The 22,141-nt window shown below is 39.5% G+C and overlaps 3 protein-coding genes across 5 annotated transcripts; 2 read left to right on the forward strand and 1 right to left on the reverse strand.

The window, feature by feature from the left end:
* Positions 1 to 603: 603 nt before the first annotated feature.
* Positions 604 to 21,475, forward strand: crygn1 (crystallin, gamma N1). Of its 3 annotated transcripts, none has more exons than XM_056392036.1 (6): positions 604 to 692; positions 18,075 to 18,186; positions 18,549 to 18,677; positions 18,951 to 19,199; positions 19,637 to 19,782; positions 21,124 to 21,475. In XM_056392036.1, the coding sequence occupies exons 3-6, from the start codon at positions 18,657 to 18,659 to the stop codon at positions 21,257 to 21,259; spliced, it is 552 nt and encodes a 183-aa protein (XP_056248011.1). In that variant the 5' UTR covers positions 604 to 692; positions 18,075 to 18,186; positions 18,549 to 18,656; the 3' UTR covers positions 21,260 to 21,475. The 3 variants fall into 3 exon arrangements, with proteins under 3 accessions (XP_056248011.1, XP_056248012.1, XP_056248013.1); XM_056392037.1 differs by having other exon boundaries at positions 18,075 to 18,182; XM_056392038.1 differs by lacking the exon at positions 604 to 692 and having other exon boundaries at positions 18,037 to 18,186.
* On the forward strand, positions 5,678 to 13,507 carry LOC130179208 (GTP-binding protein Rheb). The gene is made up of 8 exons (XM_056392035.1): positions 5,678 to 5,978; positions 6,871 to 6,942; positions 9,519 to 9,586; positions 9,772 to 9,854; positions 9,942 to 9,998; positions 10,109 to 10,156; positions 10,586 to 10,667; positions 12,678 to 13,507. Exons 1-8 carry the CDS (start codon positions 5,927 to 5,929, stop codon positions 12,768 to 12,770), a joined length of 555 nt encoding a protein of 184 aa, XP_056248010.1. The 5' UTR covers positions 5,678 to 5,926; the 3' UTR covers positions 12,771 to 13,507.
* Positions 15,763 to 17,296, reverse strand: ly97.3 (lymphocyte antigen 97, tandem duplicate 3). Its single transcript, XM_056392040.1, has 4 exons — positions 17,214 to 17,296; positions 16,841 to 16,910; positions 16,376 to 16,498; positions 15,763 to 16,053 (listed from the first exon to the last, which is right to left on the reverse strand). The coding sequence occupies exons 2-4, from the start codon at positions 16,887 to 16,889 to the stop codon at positions 15,947 to 15,949; spliced, it is 279 nt and encodes a 92-aa protein (XP_056248015.1). The 5' UTR covers positions 16,890 to 16,910; positions 17,214 to 17,296; the 3' UTR covers positions 15,763 to 15,946.
* Positions 21,476 to 22,141: the final 666 nt, after the last annotated feature.

Consider the following 22,141-nt stretch of genomic DNA (forward strand, 5'->3'; position numbering starts at 1 on the left):
TTCTGTAACAACTCAGTTCCCATATCAAATGTTAGACTGACTTCTAGTAAATTCATGGGACCTTGCAGCATCCTATAGTTCTTCTCCAAATACATGAGCTGGCGGCAGAAGCACCTCACTTCCACCCCTCACCCCTACTGACCTTGTGAAAGAAATTCTTCTTGAATATTAACATTTGCTAGTTCTCTGACGAATTACAGACTCATTGTGGTGAACGAAATTTCTTTCATTTAAGTTGCATGGGCAGAAAACCCTAGCATAGTTGTGATATGATAGGACTTTGTGTGTGTTTTTTTTATCTATTTGAGATTGAGAATGATATATTGCCATTAAAAAAGTAATTAAAATTACATTTCTCAATTAAAAATACTTATTTTTTAAGGTTAGCACATTGCAGTACACAGTGTTCAGGTGAAAGTAACTTACCACAATTTCCTCCCCTGAAGAAACCACCAAAGGCCTCCAACAACGAAACACATGAGACCAGAGCACGGGTGGACTGATCATGGTTCAAACCGTCAAAACATCCATAAAGTTTTAAAAGTTTTTACCGGCTCCTGCAGCCAGTCCGTGGCTAAATTTATCTCTCAGTCTGACCATGGAGCCATTACTGGTCTGGCCTAGATGGACGGCACTACGAGCGGCTAAAAGGTCCAGCTTGACTCGGAACTGACCTTTCTTCTCCTCCATGTGTGAGTAACTTGATGGCTACACATTGTTACATGGCTGTTTTCATTACTGACCGGCTACAGTAGCCATGATAATGTTTGCTGACTAGCTGTTTCCGATATTATGAATGTGTTCAGCAAATGTTGCTATTGCTAGCTGGCTAACTGCTAGCATTGCTGTGGAGTACGTCACGGCAATGCTAGCGTGGCTAATGGTTGTAGCTAGACAGTTTTTTGTTGGTTCTCGTGAACACAGTGTAACTTTATTCACTTGTGTTTCTTCTTATGTGTTCAATGGCCGCCTTCTTTGTGGCTCATAACACTTCCTGACTGAAACGTAAAGGAAGGGGAGGTTGTAGCCAAACGGAGACCGGAAGTGTGGCCGACGAAGCGTTTGTTTTGATTCGAGATGGTGGTGATCAATTTTATGAACATTTTGTGCTTGAATCATTATATAAAGTAACACCGACTATAGTGCATCAACATTCATTGATACTACTTCTACTATTAGTAGTAATAGCCTACTTACAATATATCACAAAATAGTATCAATAAACTTTTTTGAAGCCTTTATCTATATCTCATTCATTATGCTCCAATGCTATGGAGTCCATCATTGTTGGCGTTGCAACTTTATTTACTTAATTCATAAAGGCAGTCCAACGGGCCAATCAGAAGCTATGAAATGCTCCATGAGGCATAGCAGTTGCAGCAAGTGTTGGCATTGTAGAGTAACAACAGAGTTAGCAAATCAGCAGTGCAGCAGCAGGACAGCAGAGCAAAGGAAAGGAAGTAGCTCTGCCAGTATGAACAAGCCACTTTAGGTGGGTGTGTGGCACATATAATATGTGAATTGTCTCTTTGAACTAGGCCTTGGTGGTGTGTCAGGTGCGGAGGAGACACTTATGTTACAAAGTTCTCATTGTGGGCTGATGATTTTTTATTTTCATGCCACCAGAAGTCGAGACAATAGCATCTGACAAGCTCTGTTCTATAAATTAGGATGCTTGCCAGACCATCACTGCCAGCAAGCCATAAATGTTTCATGTGGTGCTGATATGGTAATCATTGGATCCCTACAATGACACCTTGTGAGAGTTGGATAACGATGGCTGTCTTTCAGGCCTGTGTGACTCTGGACACAGTCCAGCAGCTGAGGCAGAGTCTTAAGTGTGAATCTGTCAGTTAAAAAGGCCACGTTACGTCCAACAGATCTGTAAAAGTCTCAAAGAAGAGCAAAATAAAGGTGCAATGGGTGTCGTCCATGCACCACACAGCTATACGAGTCACTGGTGGAAGATGCCACACAAATGCATTCCTCTGAGTTAAATATGCATTCCGTTTCATGAGGTTTGCAAGTGGGTCCAGGTGCCTGTTGGTGGCACAGACCCAGCTGGAGGATGTGGCTGACTCGCTCCGCTGGCGCTCAGGCTGGCATACTAACAGAGCCAGGGGTGCTTTCACAGTGAGTTGAAAGAGGCTGGCGCCGGTGCCACACACCCAGGGTTCAGAGACACAGGCTCCAGCTGCATGTCCACAAGCTCACATATAGCTAAAGAAATTAAAGACTGGAAATCCAAAGTGTATTTTCAACCTGCAACATGGTTCGTGGCAGGAATATTGATTTTATAACATTAGCAATCATGCACAACACCACCACCTCAATCACATCTGTGACTTGTTGCACGTGAGACTGAGTGAGATTAATTGTTGTGGTGAAAAAAAGAAATTTTCCAATCACAAGGGATGAAGCAATAAATGGCTGACATGTCTAAAAGAGCTTAATGTATTATTTCTCTGAGACTTGTGTAAGCCTTTTATTAAACTGAAACAATCTTGTCAGACACCTGTTGTTCTTGCAGGGGGTATTTATTGTTGGCCTATGTCAGCGCACTGTAATCCCGGGCTAGAACATGGCTGTATTACCAATGTGACCTATTCTTGGTCATCGTAATTTCCCGAGAGCGTGTGTGTGTGTTTGTGTGTGTGAGAAAGAGAGAGAGATTGAAGGAGGGAGAGGCAGAGAAAGTGACAGTGTCCATACGCATGAGTGTGTATTTGTGTGTGCTTGTATCCAGTGATTGCAGGCACCCTTCAGCCATTTCAGTCAAGCTTTTTTTTTTTTTTTTTTTTGACACCCAATGTCATGCAGAACAAATCGCCTATTGCTGACGCCAGTGATTTCTTGTCTCCCATGCTGAGAAGTGTATGTGGAGGCAAAACAGTTGGGTCTTACTGACGGGGAGTTGGACATTTCTGTGATTAAGTAGTAATGGCCCGGGACGTGACAGGGGAATGGGGGATTTCACTGGTCACAGGGCAGGAAAAACTGCACACCCTTGGGCCTGTGGGCTATTTTAGAGAGAGTATATAATTATTTCAAGAGTTTTGCTACCAAAACTCTCTAAACTGGCAATTAAGCATAGAGAAAATGTAAAAATTTCAGCAGTTTTTTCTTTTGTCAAGAAATTGCAGCATCACAGACTGCATCACGTGTGTTTTTGAAGGACTGAGAAATGATTGACATGAACACGTAACATTAGAGTTTAAAAGCAAAGAGGAATCTCATCATCTCACCACCTTCACCACGCCTGCCTTGAATTCCAGTGTCTGCCTATAGGCTTAGCCCACTAATTGTGGCTTTAGTTCCTATGGTATTGCTGCATGCCTGTGGTTTGGTTTAAGGCTTCGGTTATATTAAGACCTGGGTATTTAACTTCTGTAACAGAATACACTATCATCTAAGATAATCAAAGATCTGTGTCGTCTGATTTATTTGTGAGGTTGTGTCTTATTGCAATGCACAGCTTGAGAGATGGTGCTTCATGCATTCCTGAAGTCTGAACCAAAAACAAGAGATGGAAATAAATAGTAATTAGATGGTGATGTTTCTATGAGCATATATAATAGTTAATTGAACACTTACAGATGGGCTTCTGGTACTATAAGTGGGTCCTGTGTGAGCTATAAATGGTGTTATGGGGACATCTACTGGCCAATGTTAAAGCAGACAGAGGAGTATTTTTTACTGTTGAACAGCCTGTTAATTTAATTCATGTGGTAGTATTCCAATAATGTACCTCTGGGGATTAACACGTGTGTACTGTGTCTGTGGTACGACTTCATGGTGCTCGTGTAGTATTTCTCTTTTAATCATTCCTTTAATATTTATGTTGGCTACTCCACTAGTGATCCTTCTATAGAGGGCAGTATCCAGGATTGTAGAAAAGTCTAAATTGACCTATTCCAACCCCATAAACTAAGAAATTTCTGACTAGCCATGAAAAGTCTGCAATTTATTCTATTTTTTCCCTCATTTTGTTCATGCATTGAACTGTTCAGTCGTACATTAGTTATCTCCATAAATGAGAGATAAAATGATATCTCAAGGCCTTCCTCACACTGTTAGGATTGAAATCTAGTAGAAATATTTTAAATCTTTATTTTTTTATATTTCTTTATATTTGTTATTGTTCATTAACATTTATGTGGTGTAAAAACAGGCTGATTTAAAGACATTAAGTTTATATCTGAATTATCAATCAAAATCTACCATGTGTAATTTGTGTTTAATTATGAAATATATAAAAAGTGCTCCTCATGTTGTTAAAACCACCAGATGTACAATGCATAGAATCTGACCTCTCTCTCAGTTCACTGTGCTTTTTTGTTTTTCCCTGAGCCATGATAATGTTCATATTTGGATTTATTGTGTGTCTGTGGTTGTCCACTCACAAATGAGTTCGTATTGATCATCATCATAGTGATTGGGAGCACTGGTGGAACAAGTACTCAGTTCCTTTAGTTTTACAATATCGCAGTGTAAAAATGCTTCATTAGAGGTAAAAATCCTGCCTTAAGAATTTTACTAAAGTAAAATAAAATAAGTCTTACCAGCAAACTGTAGTGTAGTGTCGTCAAAGTATGACAAGTAAAAATACTCATATGTTGCATAATGGCTCCTTTCAGAGTGTGACACATCCATTAATGTATGCAACATTTTAATGTTGGTCAAACTAGGCCTAATTTTAACTAAAGCATTGAGGTTTGTCCTTTACTTTACAGCAGCTGACAACACCACCTTATCTCAAGGTCCATCTGTTATGCAGCTTCATCAGCAGATATAATTTTCTCAGTTAACAACTGCACTTAAAGGGCGTCTCATTAACGTTGATCTAATTGTAGAAGTCCATATATTGGAAATTTGATCTACAATTCCATCATACCTGACTTCATTTGCTGATGAGCCTCATGTGTTCAAAAGCTAACGAAACTAATGAAACTACTAAATGGACCATGAGGCTGTAGTGGAATACTGTAAAAGGTATTGCAATGAAGAAGAAAGTAGCAGAAAATGTAAATATTCAAGTAAAGTATAAATACCATATAACTGCCCTAGTGAGTTTATGCACCCACTCCCACTCATTCCACAACACCTAGTAGGCTACGTTTTTTAATCCCTTATTATAGGCCATCATCTAAAATTATCCTATTATTAATATTCCCGTAGAAACTTTGGTTGTTATAATAGATACTATGTTTATACTTGCATATAAACTTGCACATATACCATAGTTTATACCTTTATATATATAGTTTATATATATTTCTAATGGTGTGTCAGTTATGAATTTATATTTATTGAAGCCCGTTCCGTGGTAATTTTAGCCACTATATAGCCACTATGATGTATAGGTAATATTTTTACATAGATATGTCTTGCAATTTTCATAAAAGAATTACTGCAATGTGTCTGTTTATTAAAGAAAAGACGACGTCCCATCAGTCAGGCCAGTTTTTTCTGCCCCCTGACCCTAAACATAGGAATGACATTGCACCCGACCACCCAGTACGTCATAGTGCATGTATCAACCAATCATATTTCAGAGACTTTGCACTGTTGCTAGATGAACAGCTGCCTCATCCAATCACAGTTTTACAAGAGACATGAATTCCCGCCTTTACTCGGCGTATGGCCAATCAATAAGGAGCAGTAATTACTAATTCATTACCTCGCAAAGGGGAGTGACGCAGTTATTGTAGATCTATAGATACTCCATGCTTTTTCATATGACCTGAAATAACATTTTTTTCCAAGCTGTGGACGTAAAATTCCTCATAAACACAGGAAATAAGAAGGATTCCTGCTGTCATCTGGAGGCTGTATGTGGAATCTCTGCTCCCCTTGAATTTGGATGCCATTCCGGTTGGAGGTTGCGGTAGACCCCGAGGACTAGATGCGATAACCAGGACGAGATATGCCGCAGCCGAAATCACGAAAAATCGCCATCCTCGGGTACAGATCCGTAGGTGAGTTCCGACCAGACGGAGTGTGGGATGAATTACATCTCAAAGGCCTCGGACGCGACGTTGAGGCTAGATTTCAGCGGCCTTTCGGGTCAATTTAAGTCCATTATGAGAGCGGTTTACGCCTCCTATAATAGACTTAAATTATAGGGAGTAGGATCTATCACGCAACATCTCAGAGCGGGCGAATGAGCGCCACCAGGTGAGACATGGCCTTATGGTTTTTAGAACATGGGGCCTCCCTGAATGTGTACAAGATAGACATTTGACGACAACTCGCCTTCTTATAGATACGTTATTATCAATTACCCTAACGCCAGCTGCGTAAGTTGGTGCCATGCCCCGTGAAGGCCTGAAGGACCACCGGATTTGACGCATTACTGTGCAGTTTATTTTATCGCATCTAAAAATCGAAGAAGGGCAATTTGTATGCGGTAAAAGGATGTTCAGGGTGGTAAGATGGCACATACAGATAGCACTACGACTGGAGGCCCAGCCAGCATGCCAGCACTAACAAAAAACCCGTGTAATATTCCCACGGAGACTTGTATTGTGTTCAGGGCTGCTTACTCTATAGTGAGTTGATATAATCTCTGTACAATTTGTAAACATCTCCCATAGTATTACTGTAGGATTTTGTATGGTACATTATGTGACCTTAGTAGGTTTTAGCTTTACTGGCATTTCAATAGGAATTCCATGTATTATTATCATTATTATTTTCATAATGTGGATAAGGGTAACAGCCACTCATCCTAATTTTTTCATCCTTTTGCTGAATATTCACCTGAATCACTGAACATGACTGACGTACCCTAGTTGTGAATAGCCAAAAATATATTGAAAACTTCTGAACCCTTTTCCTTGTTTCTAATTCTTATTTGTTTTTTTGCAGGAAAGTCCTCTTTGACAATTCAGTTTGTGGAGGGCCAGTTTGTTGACTCCTATGACCCAACAATAGAAAACAGTAAGTGGGGATTTAGTGCAGTGTTGCACCCTGATACACAAGCAGGCTTCCCCCAGGAAACTGTTTAGTTGAGGTGGTAAACCACCCAGATCCTGTCCGTGTCATCTTGTTGAGTTGTTGCCTCAACAACAGCCACACTAAATACAATGGCTTTTGAGAGGGTGAAAGGCTCATGTTATATTTCCTTAATATCTATTAATTTATTATGATGTTGGATGAGGAGGTCTTTGTTTCAAGCGCCTCTGCCATGAAACACTGAGAAACCCTGACTAATATCTTGATACTGAATTGTACATATGCTCAGTTGCCACTTTATAAGGATAATAAATCCTCCCAGCATGAAGGTAAGGTTCAGTTTTTGTTGAAACTATTGGAGTGGTGTAAATTCAACTGCCTGATGATTTAGTTTTTGGTTCTGTTGAACTGTGTAACTGTAATAATGACAGGTGTTTCTGTATTTTAGCCTACACTCATTAATATAAATGGGGTGGACAGTGTCAAAGAAACACCTGTCAGTGTAGCACAATACAATTCAACAGCACCACAAACTACAAGTTCAAATCAACACTTTTAATCAGTTTTAACAGAAACTGAACATTATAACCCTCTTGAAGGGTGGGTTCATAGACTGTTGTATCAGGCTGCATTAGTTCTACTTAGATGTACCTAATAAACTGGCAGCTGAGTGTACATCTATCTAGGGCTGCAAGTAACAATTATTTTCCATATCGATGAATCTGTCTCTCATTTTCTCAATTAACCAATCAGTTGATTCGTCTATAAAACGTCAGAAAAAATTGTTGAAAAACAATTTCCTAAAGCCCAAAGTTATAATGTCCAACCAACACTCCAAAACCTTAAGATGTTCAATATAATGTCACATAGGACAAAGAAAAGCAGCAAATGGTAAACAATGTAGAAACTGGAACTTGGGAGTGTTTGGCATTTTGCCTGAAACATATTAATTCATTAATTATTCAAATTCTTGCAGTAAATAAATCAATGAATCGAGTAATTGTTTCAGCTCTTCATCTCTCGGTTCTGTATGTATGTGAGCTATAGGCTGTAATATGCTTGGACTCATTAGCCATTCATCAGTTATTCATGTGTGGTAATATGTTTGATTATCAAGCTAATTATTAAACATGGTCGAAACACGCAAGATCGGGCAGTGAGATTGGAATCAGTATTAGAGAAAAAAAACCTTTCTCATCACGAGGTACTCTTGTTGGTATTTCCAAAGCTTTCAGCTACATCTTGTGGCCTTCCCCAGTGGATGGGGTTGCTTAACTTTCTCAGATGCCATTGAGATGTTTAGTTGTTACCAGATGACTTAAGTATGGAATTCTGGTCACATGATACCAGGTGGTTGTACATCCATCATTTCCCCTTGGAGTTTTGCATGCAACGTACCGTATGCAACTAACAATTATTTTCATTCTTGACTAATCCTTGATTTATCTATCAATTGTTTGGTCCATAAAATTTCAGAAAATAGTGAAAAATGTGTGTCATGTATTTCAGATCCTTGTTGATGTTATCATAATTATCAGATTTCAAATAATTAACTAATTGATTAATCATTGCAGCTCTAATACACTATCACTATATCATTTTGATATCGATATATCATTACATAGATTAGATTTCACATTGGACTGATTCACACTTATGTTGATGAATGGATGGAAAGTGTGATGCCAGACAAAAATGTAGACAATAATCTTCCTAAATTGTTTTATCATGCCACATTCTTTTTATGTGTTGTTTGTAATTGACATATGTAAGTGACATAATTGTTCCCCAGCAGGGTCCAATGTTCCCTCTAAACCAGTGTGTCCAAACACTAGAGCAGCTGATTTAATCAGTTTTCACACTTTCAGCCAGGAGAACTTTCTTTTAAGAAAATTCAGCTGGTGTAATGTTGGGTCGAAATTAAACTCTGCTGACTCTCTGATTGGTACAAGCATGGACATCCCTGGCTTAGAGAGGGATCTTGCTTGAGGGTTCTTTAACATTACATTTTTCTGAAGGACAGAACATATAGTAATCCATGAACCGCCTGAACACACATATTCCCAGACTCTCTAGAGATTTGAGTCTAAACTTTTACCTGTAGGCTGTTTCACTTTTCGCCAATCATGTTCATGCTCACATACCACCCTGCGTTTCTCGACTGTGTGGTCTGTATCTATAAATAATCCATGGATGGTTAACATAAAGTGAAGTATCAGCGTTATCAGCGAGGTGCTGCAGGCAGTGCTATCCCTCAGTCCCGCTGTAGATAATATGACCCTTCTCCAGGCAGATATTGACATTCCTGTGCCGAATGAACTCAGTGGTCCCATGCAAACCAAAATGGATCCATAATGGGGTTGTGTCTTGTACATCTCGAGATCTGCAGACTGAAAACATAAAAGTAATGAAGGTGCAGTAGGCTGTATAGCATATGAGTTTTTGTTACTGTATTTGTTGTTTTTGGCAGTTATTTTGAAAGAGAATTTCTTGCTCTCCATCCATTAATATTTGTCTTTTCTATTGGTTCATTTGTAATTTGTCTTTTCCCTTAACTGCAGCGTTTACTAAAATGATCACAATAAATGGACAGGAGTACCATCTTCAGCTGGTAGACACAGCAGGACAGGTAGGATGCAGAGCATTCTTTGTCAGTCTGTCATTGGTTAATTGACTTTAATGTAAATATGTGTTGGTATAATGATGCTTTTTCAGAGTTTGGTGATAATTCTGCTTCATCACATCTGATATCTTCAACTTCAAAACCTGTAACATTGGAATACAAATAATTTTTCTCTCTCTCTGTCTCCATAGGATGAGTACTCCATCTTCCCACAGACTTACTCCATAGATATCAACGGTTACATTCTGGTCTATTCAGTTACATCTAATAAAAGGTATAGTTCTTAAAGACAACAAATATCTGTTATGTTCTGTATAATGAGTTGTGCTGCGTAAAATGTATGACTGCTCATTTCTTGCAGCTTTGAAGTTGTACAGGTTATCCATGAAAAACTGTTGGACATGGTGGGAAAAGTTCAGTGAGTATAGCGCCTGTTCTCCTTTTACTGTCTAATGAACTCCAAGACATACAGTGTGTAATGCATCACGCATAAATGACATTGTGCCATTTACTTTCCCTCCAATGCAGAGTACCAATTATGCTCGTCGGAAACAAGAACGACCTACATATGGAGCGGTATGTCCTAACGCACACTTAAATTGTATATTATGTTCACTATAAAGTCGGTAAACACATGGGTCAAAGCACTTGCCAGTTTTAATCATCATTTTTGTTCAGTTGCTCATCACTTTAGAGGCTCCCAGAGGCAGAAATGCAAATCTCAACATTTCTGACATATGAGACCAAAACAAAACTACAGAGCAGATGTTAATATCTGGCTCAGGGATGACCTAAATAGAAGCGGCGGCCTTTTGCAGCAAGCTAGCATGCTAGAACTGGTCTCTGTCTGTCCTTCAAATTCAGCATACTCAAGACCAGGTCAATATAATCATTTATAAGAGCAGATTTTTCGAGGAATTAAAGCCAACACAGTAGCCTTACTTTGAAATATTTATGTGCTCTACCCTGACTGGCCTGCTGTCCATGGGATTTTTTTTTCTTTAGAGTAATCAGTTGTGAAGAGGGAAAAGCATTAGCCGAATCCTGGAACGCTGCCTTCATGGAGTCCTCAGCTAAAGAGAACCAGGTAAGAGCCGAGGCTGTACAGGTAATATTCACCTGCAAGTATTTTTGTATTTGATTATTATCAAAGCCTATTTATCCAGTCTATTTTTTTAAAAACAGAAACGATGATAGTTACATTTTAGGCTCAAAAAATGAATAGTACTTATTGATATGGGGCGTCACTGTGGTTAGCACTGTGGCCTCACAGCAAGAAGGACCAAACCTGCTGGCTGGCTGCGGCCTTTATGTGTGGACTCTCCATGTTCTCTGTGTACTTACGTGGGTTTCTTCCCACATTCCAAAGACATTCAGGTCAGGTTGACTGGCTGTAGGTGTGAATATGAGCGTGAAAGGTTGTCTGACTCTCTGTGTCGGCCCTGTGATTGCCTGGCAACCTGTGATGGATGCATGGATGGACGGACAGACAAAAGTTTTGTGTGATGGGTCTGACAAAGGCCTCAGTCTCATGTAAAGTTATAATCCTTAAGGTGGAGCTGTCTATTTTACACACTGATCATAGGAAATTACTACACAGCTGTATAATGTCTGATGTGGCGCTGAAGGGAGTTTTCTCTCTCAGTCTAAAAATAATACCACAGGGAGACTTGGAGACTACACATTTGTAACAGAAAACCTGTCTTACAGTTTGAGGACATGGAGCTCAAAAGACCTTTACCATATATCAAGTTGCATTATGGGTGTAGGAAGTGTAGGATGGAGCATTTTTATAGCTTGACCCATACTAAAGCTTGAAGGTCAGGATATCTCTGCCTCCGTTGCATACATTTTGACCATTCTTGTCGTCTCTCCATGAAGTTGTTTCGTGTGGAATCCCGCACTGGATTCAAATGGCATACCCACTAAATAAAACAATTAGTGTGTGTGCTGCAAACTGATACAAGTTGCTCTTCTTCTGTTCCATTTCTCACACCAATGACCCCAGCAGTCGATAAACATGTCATATCAAGTGAAAAAATGGAGCCTGTGTTATTTAATAAGACTTGCACTTACTGCCAGTAACTACAGGTGTCGCAGATCGACCAGGACTGAAATGTTTAAGGACTATATATAATTTTAAAGCTGCACTAATCAATATTTTCATGTTAACAATGGATCTATGATGTGTAATATCAGAGGTGTCATGTGTAGTGATAAACCCATAGAGAATTATCACCCAGCTCTACAGCTTGCCTCAGATCTATGAAGCGTTTTAGCATCTTTCCACTCTCTGTTTTGGTTCCCTCATTGTTTCCAGCTGCAGTGGGGAGCTGTTTACTGTGAAAAAACCCACAGGTTCCCAGCACCAAACAGTACACAGAGTTAGCAACTAGCAAGTGAACATAGTGGAGCATTTAGCAGCTAAAGAGACAGATATTTACCTCAAGAGTCGATAGAGAGCAAACCAGAGCTAAAAGGAGAGGGAATCTTCGACTTTCAGAAATTGTCAGGTGGACACAAACACAAATGCTATCGTTGCATCAATGTCAACTCCACATGTAAATAAGCCACTGTTTCAACTTAATAACAGGATAATACTGTGTGCCAGTTTTATATTTACTGCTTGTTATGCTGCCCCCGAGAGGCCCAAATGTAGCTTTAACAATTGTTAGGAAGTTTATCCACCACAGCTTCTAAGAAAAATCACACTGTATCCACTGTTCTTTAGACTTTATTCATTTACCTCAGGCTCATCAGGAAAAGCCTGAAATCTTACCAACATAAGCTATTATTAAACTTGCAACACGTGCAGCAGAAATTGATTTTCGAAACCCTCTGTCCATTTTCTGGAGGACGCATTTCCCTCCACAACCAAGGTTCACATTCAGGAAGTCAGATAATCTGCTTTAAATCAAGTTAGCAAGCGGTATCGCTCGGCTGTGGGTAAATACACATAAAAACAACGCCGGCTCTGTTGTACCTAAAACCAGCGAAGCTTCGCTGGATGTAGTGTGTGTGCTGCTGGAAAATTCAAAGTGGTGTGACCAAGACATGTGACAACCTCTTGTGCGTGTGTGTCTCTTTCTTTTCTCAGACAGCCGTGGAAGTTTTCCGGAGGATGATCCTGGAGGCAGAGAAGATGGACGGCGGCGTGCAGCCAGGAAAAACATCCTGCTCCATGATGTAGAGCCACCCAATCAACACACAGGACACTGCACTGGGATATCCCGTTACTTGAAGGCTAGCTGCCAGTTCTCCTCCACCTCAGCTGACTCCACCCCCCAGGGTCCTAAATATCCAATACTGTCTATTTATGGCTCTGAATCCACTGTTATTTATCAGTATTTCCTCTTCCCTTCTGTCATCCTTGTTTTTCTTTGTGTGTTTGATAAAAGAAGGATGAGTGGTGGTTCCCTTGTCTAATATTTCCCACAGTCCACGCCTCCTCCATCTCTGTGCTCGGCACTGATGCAAAACATAGAAACATCATTTGGGTGTATCAGAAAAAAATGTTTTCCTGTGCACAGTAATGACGACAAGCGTAAGGCCAGAGACAGTAATGGCTTGATGCATCTTAGCTTCTCATTATGCCGCTCCCATATAGGCTATGGGCCCTTATCTGTTTAAATAACACGAGATAGGAGAAGAAGAGGAGAAATGTCATATCCGCCATGCATACACTCTTAAAATGGTTAAGTAAACATGGACGTTTCTTCTGATACATCACCAGCTGTTTGGTCCCTCCAATATACAGCTCTTTTTCTACTTCATCTCCACGCAGTATCCACCTCTCTGTCCCTCAGTTTGTTTTCATAGCAGTTACTGTCAGCCAAAAAAATCTGCATCCATTTTCTAATGTTGAAAATGTTGTACAAATGTTTTTGATTGTAATCATTAAAGCAAAAAGTGGTTATGTAAAGCAGGCTTGACTGTGGATCATTAGTTTTACTGATGTTTATTTCTTTAGAACACAGTCAAAAATAATTCAATGTCCTTTGCGGGAGGGATAAAAAGACTGAAATAAACTGGAGAGAGTGCAAGATTGAAGTGCAGGGAGGAATCTAATGAGTCAGTTCAATAAAGAAAACAAAGGGATTACTGTGAGGAGAAACAGGAAAAACACTAAAAGCAAAAAGAACCACAAGGTAACATCAGTAAAATCACCTACTAATAGTTGAAACGTGTTGTAGTAGCATTTTAATTCATGTTTATGTAATAACTATGTCAATCAGTACAATCAGTTAAGTTTGGAACAGCCAATAGCAAGAGTCTCTGGTTTAGTTTTATGTTGAGAGTCAGTAAAGTAACAGAGAATAAACTGGATTTGAACCAGACACTGCAAACTAACCCACCACACTAGTAATTACTCTGAGAGCTTCTGTCTGTGCTTTCCAGGCTTCACTTTCGGCTTTTGACTTCAAAAATTGGAAAGAAAAAGGATCAAACCCACATCCTCAGAACGTCCATGCTGTGTTATTTGGTTAAAGCCACCTTTCTTAAGACTCCTTAAATATTTCATCTGTGTGTTGAAATTTTCAAAATTCACCAAGGATTGAACTACAACCTCTAAACTTCAGAGCAGATACCCTTAGGCATTTGTTCTGATGCTTCCAAGTTGTATTTCTTAGAACATTTGAGTCTTTCATTGTGGGTCTTCAAAATTCAGTGAGCCTAATAAGGATTGAACTCACATCCTTAAAACTTCCAAGTACTTCTCTAACACTCTGAGCTTGCTGTGAAAAGACATTTGTTAGAGCCTTAAAATGTTTTCTATAGGTGCTATTTGACCAGATATATTGACGTGCTATTTCTCAGAGCTTCTGACTTTTTTTCTTTGAACATTTGGATTTCAGTATATAGTGAGCATCACAATAATCATACCCTTGACCTCAAAACTTCTCAATAGTCCTTTGTCTCCCTGAGCTGTTTGATCAGGACCATTTGAGCAGTGTTTCTGGGACCTTTTGTGTCTATCTGGAAGTCGGACTTCAAAATTCACTAAGTTGAGTGTTGGTCACAGAATTCACGGAACTTCTGACAATCCAACCTCAAACTTCTAAGCAGTCCTCTAACATTGTCAAGCTACTTAGTGAAGGACCTTTTACACACTTCTTCTATGAGCTTTTGACTCTTTCCCTTGGGTGCTGCCCAAAGGAAAAGTTGGGAGAAGCAATGGTAGACCATGGTGGCAAAGAGGTACAAGTAACAGGATCATTCAGAAGTGTTAACGTTGTAGGTTTGACCCTGAGGCAACTTGACCCAGAGGAAAGACTTGGAAGGCTATAAGAAATAGAGAAAGTTGTGCTGGTGAGGTAGCTGAGGGAGTGTTTGGCAGCAATGAGGTTCATTAACTTTTAAAATCCGATGAAAAGAGTCAAAATCTCTAAGAACTAGAGCTCAAGTGTGTCTGTTCAAACAGCAGAGAGAGGCATGCACTATAAGTATACAGTATATACTGAGCCGCTCGAGGTTCAGACTCATCCACAAATCTTCCAAGGAGAACTCTAACACCATGAGCTCTTTGGCCTGACAACTGACCCTTCTTTCCCAGAGCCTGTGAATATTTGCTTTGAGTGTTGGACTTCAACATTCACCACAGAGCCTGAGGATTGAACCCAAAATGTCAAAACTCCAGAGTTGTCCTCAGACTCCCTCTGGTATTTGAACAGAAACACTCAAGCTTGATATCGTAGAGATTTTGACTACTTCCACTCGACCCTGAGACTTAAAAATCTTGAGTCTTATATCTTCTGGAAGTTTGTTCCAGCTCTTTGTACTGTAACTATATGCTGACTGTTTATGTTTTTTAATGATTGAGCAACAGGAACAGTTGACTAATAGATTATCCGAGTGGCTGAGAGGGTCCGTCCTGTAAAAAGATAATCAGTGATGTATTCTTGATCTTATACTGATTAGAAATTTCGGAAGCTCGATGAATGATTGTTCAGTGAAGAACTGAGAAATGACCCTGACAATAAACCAACCTGCCGGAAATTAGAGTAAGAATAAGATTTGGTAACCCCTGAACATGAAGCCTCTGACTCCTGCTATTTTTTATGATCACGGCAGGCAGATTTAGTCAATGACTTGATGTGGCAGTTAAAAAGAAACTGGAAAAGTCAAAGATTTCCAAACGCAAGAATGAACACAGGCACTGCTGTTTTTTAAACTTGCCAGGATAAGATGTTTACAGTGTTTATTTCATTTTTTAAATGTAAATGCTTTGAATTTGTACATGCACTCACACCAGGGAGATGCCTACAGCAGCTCGCAGCCTGCAGAAGTCACTGGGGGATGAATTCCTCGCACAGACGTACACATACTCCAACAGATTGTAATGTTCTTTGATTTTTATATTGAATGTTAAAAGGTGTTGCACATGTCATCGCTACAACACTTCATGTTGATGTAGGCATTCGTCTTCAGCATCTCGCAGTCTGACAGAGCCATGCATTTCTGGTACTGGCCATCTAGAAAGTAAAGAAAGGAAAAGGTTTAACTAAAAAAAAATGTGCCTTTTTATTATGTAAGAAGCACTTCACTGTGCTAGAAACAATGTAATTCTCACATATTTATACGATTCCCAAACATTTCACATTCAGTTGACTTTCTGCTTACTTGCCCGATTCTGTTTAAGCAATGTTAAGGAAGTTACTGTCAACTCTTTCTTGATACAAGTATAACTAGAATTCACAGCAAAGATAATATTTTATGTTTAACTATAGTTTATGTACATAGTCTTCAGACCATTTGTTAATTGATAGAAGAGCTTGAGTATTATGATAAACTTACATGGTTCTCTGAGGAACCTGGCAGCAGCGCAGCCATCCTTCCCTGGTTTACACGTCTCCACACTGAGCTCACAGGTGCCTCCGGCCTTTTTGGAGACACAGCGGTGGCAGTTCAGGGCTTCACCTGGTAGTAAAAAAAAAAAAAGCAAGAAAATATTCCAGTCATCGCTTTTTCTCTGGCCTCAGTGATTGTCATTCGAATCAGTCAAAATGTGGCCGGTAAATTTGCAAGTTATTCTGGTTTCATTTAGTCGACTGAGATGTTAAAGGAAGAGGAGAGAGACATGTAGGATGACACTGCGCTCGGACCATCACAATTACTTTCACTTCTCAGATGAGAAGTGTGACGACCTGTCTTTGAGTCAGCGACAGGTCTGCTGTGATTGTGCTCCTGTGCAGCGACAGAGAAAGCAGATCTCCCAGCAGAGGTTGTGTTTATTCAGTGGAGAATCAGTGACAGACTCACCAGCTGTAAACAGCAGGGCGATGGTTAAAGCCAAGACCAACAACTTCATTGTTCTGTTCAATAATGCAGCCTGGGAGAGATAAAGCACAGACATGATAATACAACATGTACTGTACCTTTGAGTGCTCCTGTTATTGTGCATGAGTTTTTTACTGTCAGACATAATATAGTTTTAAGGAACTGATTTTAAATATTTGAAACAAATTCAGAGCTTGTGATAGTGATATTGACATTTGATAGCAAACATATTGAAATTTCTAGCACATATTGATTTTATATTGATTGTTATTACACATACTTAAAAAACAAACAGCACATAAAAGCTTAAACAGACATAACAAGAGCGAAAACCTGTCGTTCTACGTGCACATACCTGACTGATTTGTCTGTCTTGGTTACTGCCAATGACTGAGACATATTCATCGACTTTCTCTCTTTTTATACCTGTTCATACTTTGTCCTGTCATGGCAACGTCCCATTAAGTAGTGTATCTCTGTTAAGTCTATATGCTTAGCACCACACTCACCTTGGGTACACTGTGTTCAGGGGTTAGAGTTTCCCAATGTTCAGATTCCTGCATTATGCAAGAGCTGTCCGCCCTTAGTCAACTACTGTACATAATTCATGAGACTTTTGTAAATATTAATGTATGCATTTGTCAAAGACTCAAATAAAGATTTATACAAGTGGGATTTGTACCTTAATAGGAAAGGGGGATATTAGTCAAAGGTACAGTATGTTTGCTTTAGGTGGATTGTGTCAGACCCATATGAGGTATAATACCTTCGGCTTAATGGTGGTTAAACAACATTGGCACTCAACATGAAAAGACTCAATAAATACAAAGCAGAGAGTCTGAATTGACTTGAAGTAGCATTTAATGTAATCCAATGAAAGAGAATAAAACAGAAGTTGAGTGGCTGATTGAAAAATATGTTATTTATTTTTATTTTTTTTAAATAAAAACAAAATTAAGAATCTTTAATCTAAAATTTAAATCCTATTTTAAATCTCCTGCACTGACTCTTGACCTCCTCAGGTGTTATTCCTGCTAATAGTCTGTTAAAAAGACAAAACCCCACACTCACTAATCTGTGAAACTCCACTTCCGTCTTTTCAAATGTGTGTTTTATCTCTGCTACTGTATATGACAATAGTTTTGTTTGTTTTTTGTATCCTGCTTCACCTTAAATCTGCTGCCGTGTGATGTTGTAACTGAGAGTTTCCTCTCAGATTTCCAGGATCCAGGGATCCTCTCTGGATCAGCAGCAGAGAAAAAACAACAGCAGCAACAACAACAGAGAGGCATCCAAAAAGAAAAGCCGGAGGGAAATCTGCTTTGTGAGTGAGTATGGCATGCTCACCCCGCTGCCATTAAAACCCGCGGATAAGTAGATCGAAATCCACTATGTGACCGCACCTCTTTTCCTTTTCTTTTGTTTTTTCACATTTTCACATTTTATTTACACTTTCCCTCCCTGTATTTGTTTTGCTCCTTGTCTCCGTTCGTCTGGAACCAACCCAAATATTACTCTGCAGCTTTGACTCAGTGCACCATCACCCTCAAAGCCCAATCAAAGCAAAATCTCTCTCACTCTATTGTTTAGCCGTCTAGAGCCAAAGTCCAATATCAGCACTGGTACATGTAAGGGAAACTGTCCATGTGGCAAAATGTCTAAACCCCCCATTGTTGTGCTTTTGTTGCAGCGGCCTCGCGATACCGCCATGCTCTCTGTCACCCATATATATGTGGGTGTCCAAAATTTTTCCACTCTTAGACTGTGTGACTAGTTTGGAACAGCTAACAGTGGAAAAATGTCTCAGTACTCAGGAAAGGTGAGTATCACAGCAAGGATGCATCCACAGAGGGGGTTTTCCAAAACCTATGCAGTGTGTTTCACAAAACAAAAGTCAATCACCAAAAGACAGTGATGTAGATGACTGTTCAAACCTCTGATATTACACCTAACTGTGTTTTTCAAGATATCTTTCTGATTATTTGTTGCTCAGTGTAAGTCAGAAATAACCCTTTTTTTTTTACAGCAAGTATCTGTTAGGAGAAAAAGCAATATCTTAATTTTCACTGTTGTGGCAAAAAAAAAAAAACAGATCGTGTTCTATGAGGGAAAATGTTTCACTGGGAGGAAGCTGGAGATCTGCAGCGACTGCGACAACTTTCAGGACCGAGGCTTCATGAACAGGGTCAACTCTGTCCGTGTGGAGAGCGGGGCCTTCATCTGCTTTGACCACCCAGACTTCAAGGGCCAACAGTACATTCTGGAGCATGGAGAGTACCCTGAATTCCAGCGCTGGAATGCCCATAATGATCACATGGGCTCCTGCAAGCCAATCAGGATGGTAAGGGTGTGTGTATGTGAGACCCCAGAGTCAGACAAATATTTGGTTGGTTAAAAAAAAAAAAAAAAAAGAAGAATGGCAGACTGGCATTTGTGTGGCCTCAGCTTCTTTTTTAGATAAATCAAAGTCAGTATCATTTTGATTTTCTTGATTTTAGAAGGGGGCATGAATTAGTCTGACGCATATCAGCGACTTACTGCTTCTAACATCATGTATTTACAGCAACAGCTGAAAGAAAAGCCACACAGACACACCGTGGGCTATACATATCGTCATCCGCATGTACATTCAACCTTTAGATTTCTATAGGTGCAAGTGTTCACGCGCACAATACAGTCCCTGTCACATCAAAGAGAAGGCCTTGGTTCTTTGCAGTGAGGTGAAGCCTAACACTGTTGCTATGACTCAGCGAGCTGGCATGTCATTATCCTCCGCAGCATGGAGAGCACTACAGGATGGAGCTGTTCGAGGGAGACAACTTCGCTGGCCAGTGTGTGGAGCTGTGCGACGACTGTCCATTCCTGCAAGCCCGAGGCCTGACAAAGAACTGTATCAACTCCATCAAGGTCTACGGAGACGGAGCGTATGTGTCCCTGCATCAAGTGTTTGATTTAACTACACAAGACACAAAACAGAGGCACACAACATCTTTTAGAATATTTTTGGTTCATTATACTTCCCTCATGGATGCACTTTAGTGAACTTTATCACTTTGTGTGACCCTATCTGAACTGTTAAAGGTCACTCTAATCACAAAAGGCATATTTTCTCACATGCCTCTTTTGGTATTTAACCATGCAGAGAGCTTAATATATGGCATATCCTGCTGTGAGGACAAATTAATTTTGTCTGTGGTGCTCAAAGCATCGAAAAAAATATTATTAAGTAAGTTTTGCCTTTATTACATAGGAGCAGAAAGCAGGCAGGAAATGCCATACTCAAATCGGGATGATTTCATGGTCACCATCTGAAAACCCACCAAAGAAAAACTGAATTAATTTATTAATTCACTTTCAAGAAAACGTGTCCTGGACATGTCACTAAACACACTGCCAGCAGTTTTAATGGAGACTGTTTCTTTGAACATCTTTTGTTTGCACATTAGAAAAATACAATTATTATAATAGATATAATATGTACACAGATATTCACCATATACAAACACACTTCCACCTACATATACTCAGATATACATGAATGTAAAGCAAACAAAAGCTTGTGCAAGAGCGGCTTATACAAAGACCTCTCCTAATAACTGAAGGCGAGATAAAGAGAAAAAAGACCGTAACTGGGAAACTATTGTAATTGTTTTTACATGTTATTTTGTCAATGATTTTAGTGCTACAAACAAAATTTCATTCATCTTCACTGTGTTAGGGTCAAAGCTGGGCTGCCCTCGTGGCCAAAGGGTTTAAGGTGCTGACTATGAACAGCATACCAGTCTCTCTCTCTCCCTCTCTCTCTCTCTCTCTCTCTCTCTCTCTCTCTATCTCTCTATATATATATATTTATATATACAAACACATATATATGTGTATACACACACCATCCCCCAAAATATTGTTTTTTTAAAAGAGAAGGTTTCTTTTAAAAAATCTCAGAGGTGACTCAAAACTATCTGTGACTCCATACCATAAAAAGGTAAGTGAGAAAATGTGTTGTTTCGTAATTGTTTTTTGTCATTAAACCTGCCCTTTAAACCATAAACATCTATTTTAGATGTACATAAGCCAAGAGAGGTAGAATACTGCCAGAGTATGTCACAAAATTTGCCTTGTATGTGTTTAGACCCACTTTGAAATTACCTCATGTACACATTCTGCTATATACATAAATTTGCCTTGCTTTGACTTTATTTATCCCCTGTCTTACACTGAATGTTGCACATGTAAACATCATTATTTTTCTGTATTTTTCCAAACAGCTGGGTGCTGTATGAGGAGCCTAACTACCGCGGCCGCATGTACATCGTGGAGAGAGGAAACTACACCACCCACATCGAGTGGCAGGCAGAGAACCCCAACATCCAGTCTGTTCGCAGGGTGGCAAACTACTTTTAAAAACCAGCTCACTGTCACACCAACAGCTCGACTGCAGGGATGCGAACATCCGCTGAGGGAATAATAAAAAAAAAAAAACACTGTCAAGTAATCTCATGCTGACTCTGTGGGGCTGTAAAATAATAAAAGATGAAGAAAATGTTTGACATTGCTTGTTGTTTTATTTTTGTACTGAATTATTCAAAGGCTGAAATAAAGCAGTGATCCTACAATATATTCAATTTCCATTTTTTCTCCCTTTTATGCTCACTCAGTGTGAAACTCCTAACTTAACCATCACATTGCGTTGTAGAAATGGCTGCAGGCTGTGATTCAGGTAATTTCTTTCTATTATATGCCATAACTACAAAACTTTTAAGTGCTGTACCTTTTCCTCATACTAATGGATTCATTACTGAGTTATACAAAACATCTTGGATAACACTGAGCACATATTATCAGATGGATGGATGGACATTTTATTCATCCAGGAGAGAAATTAAAATGTTTTGATATTAAAGAAAAGAAGAAGAAAAAAACGTGTGGCCCAATAATCAACTAAACAAAATGCCCAAAATTAAAACATACAATGACTCAAAAAGCAGACCTTTTAACAGACACATTCCCTCATACAAATGAATGTTTGGCATTCAGCAGTGAACAATAGAAAGTGTGTACCCTCTCTATATATTCAGTGTATGAATCAAATGCATACACTGTATATATAGAGAGTGAAAAAGATATATTGCACAGGTTGAAGCAGTATATCGGCACCTGCCCGAGGGAGCTCTGCTACCACCTAGTGTCATTTATCTATTTTACTGTGAAGTCGTGACGCTCACCTCAGGGTTTTCAAAGGGAGCACAATGGAGACTTTTCAGCTGCAGAGACACAAACACATAA

This window comes from Seriola aureovittata, chromosome 12 (genome assembly GCF_021018895.1).
Source record: "Seriola aureovittata isolate HTS-2021-v1 ecotype China chromosome 12, ASM2101889v1, whole genome shotgun sequence".
Lineage (NCBI taxonomy): Eukaryota > Metazoa > Chordata > Actinopteri > Carangiformes > Carangidae > Seriola > Seriola aureovittata.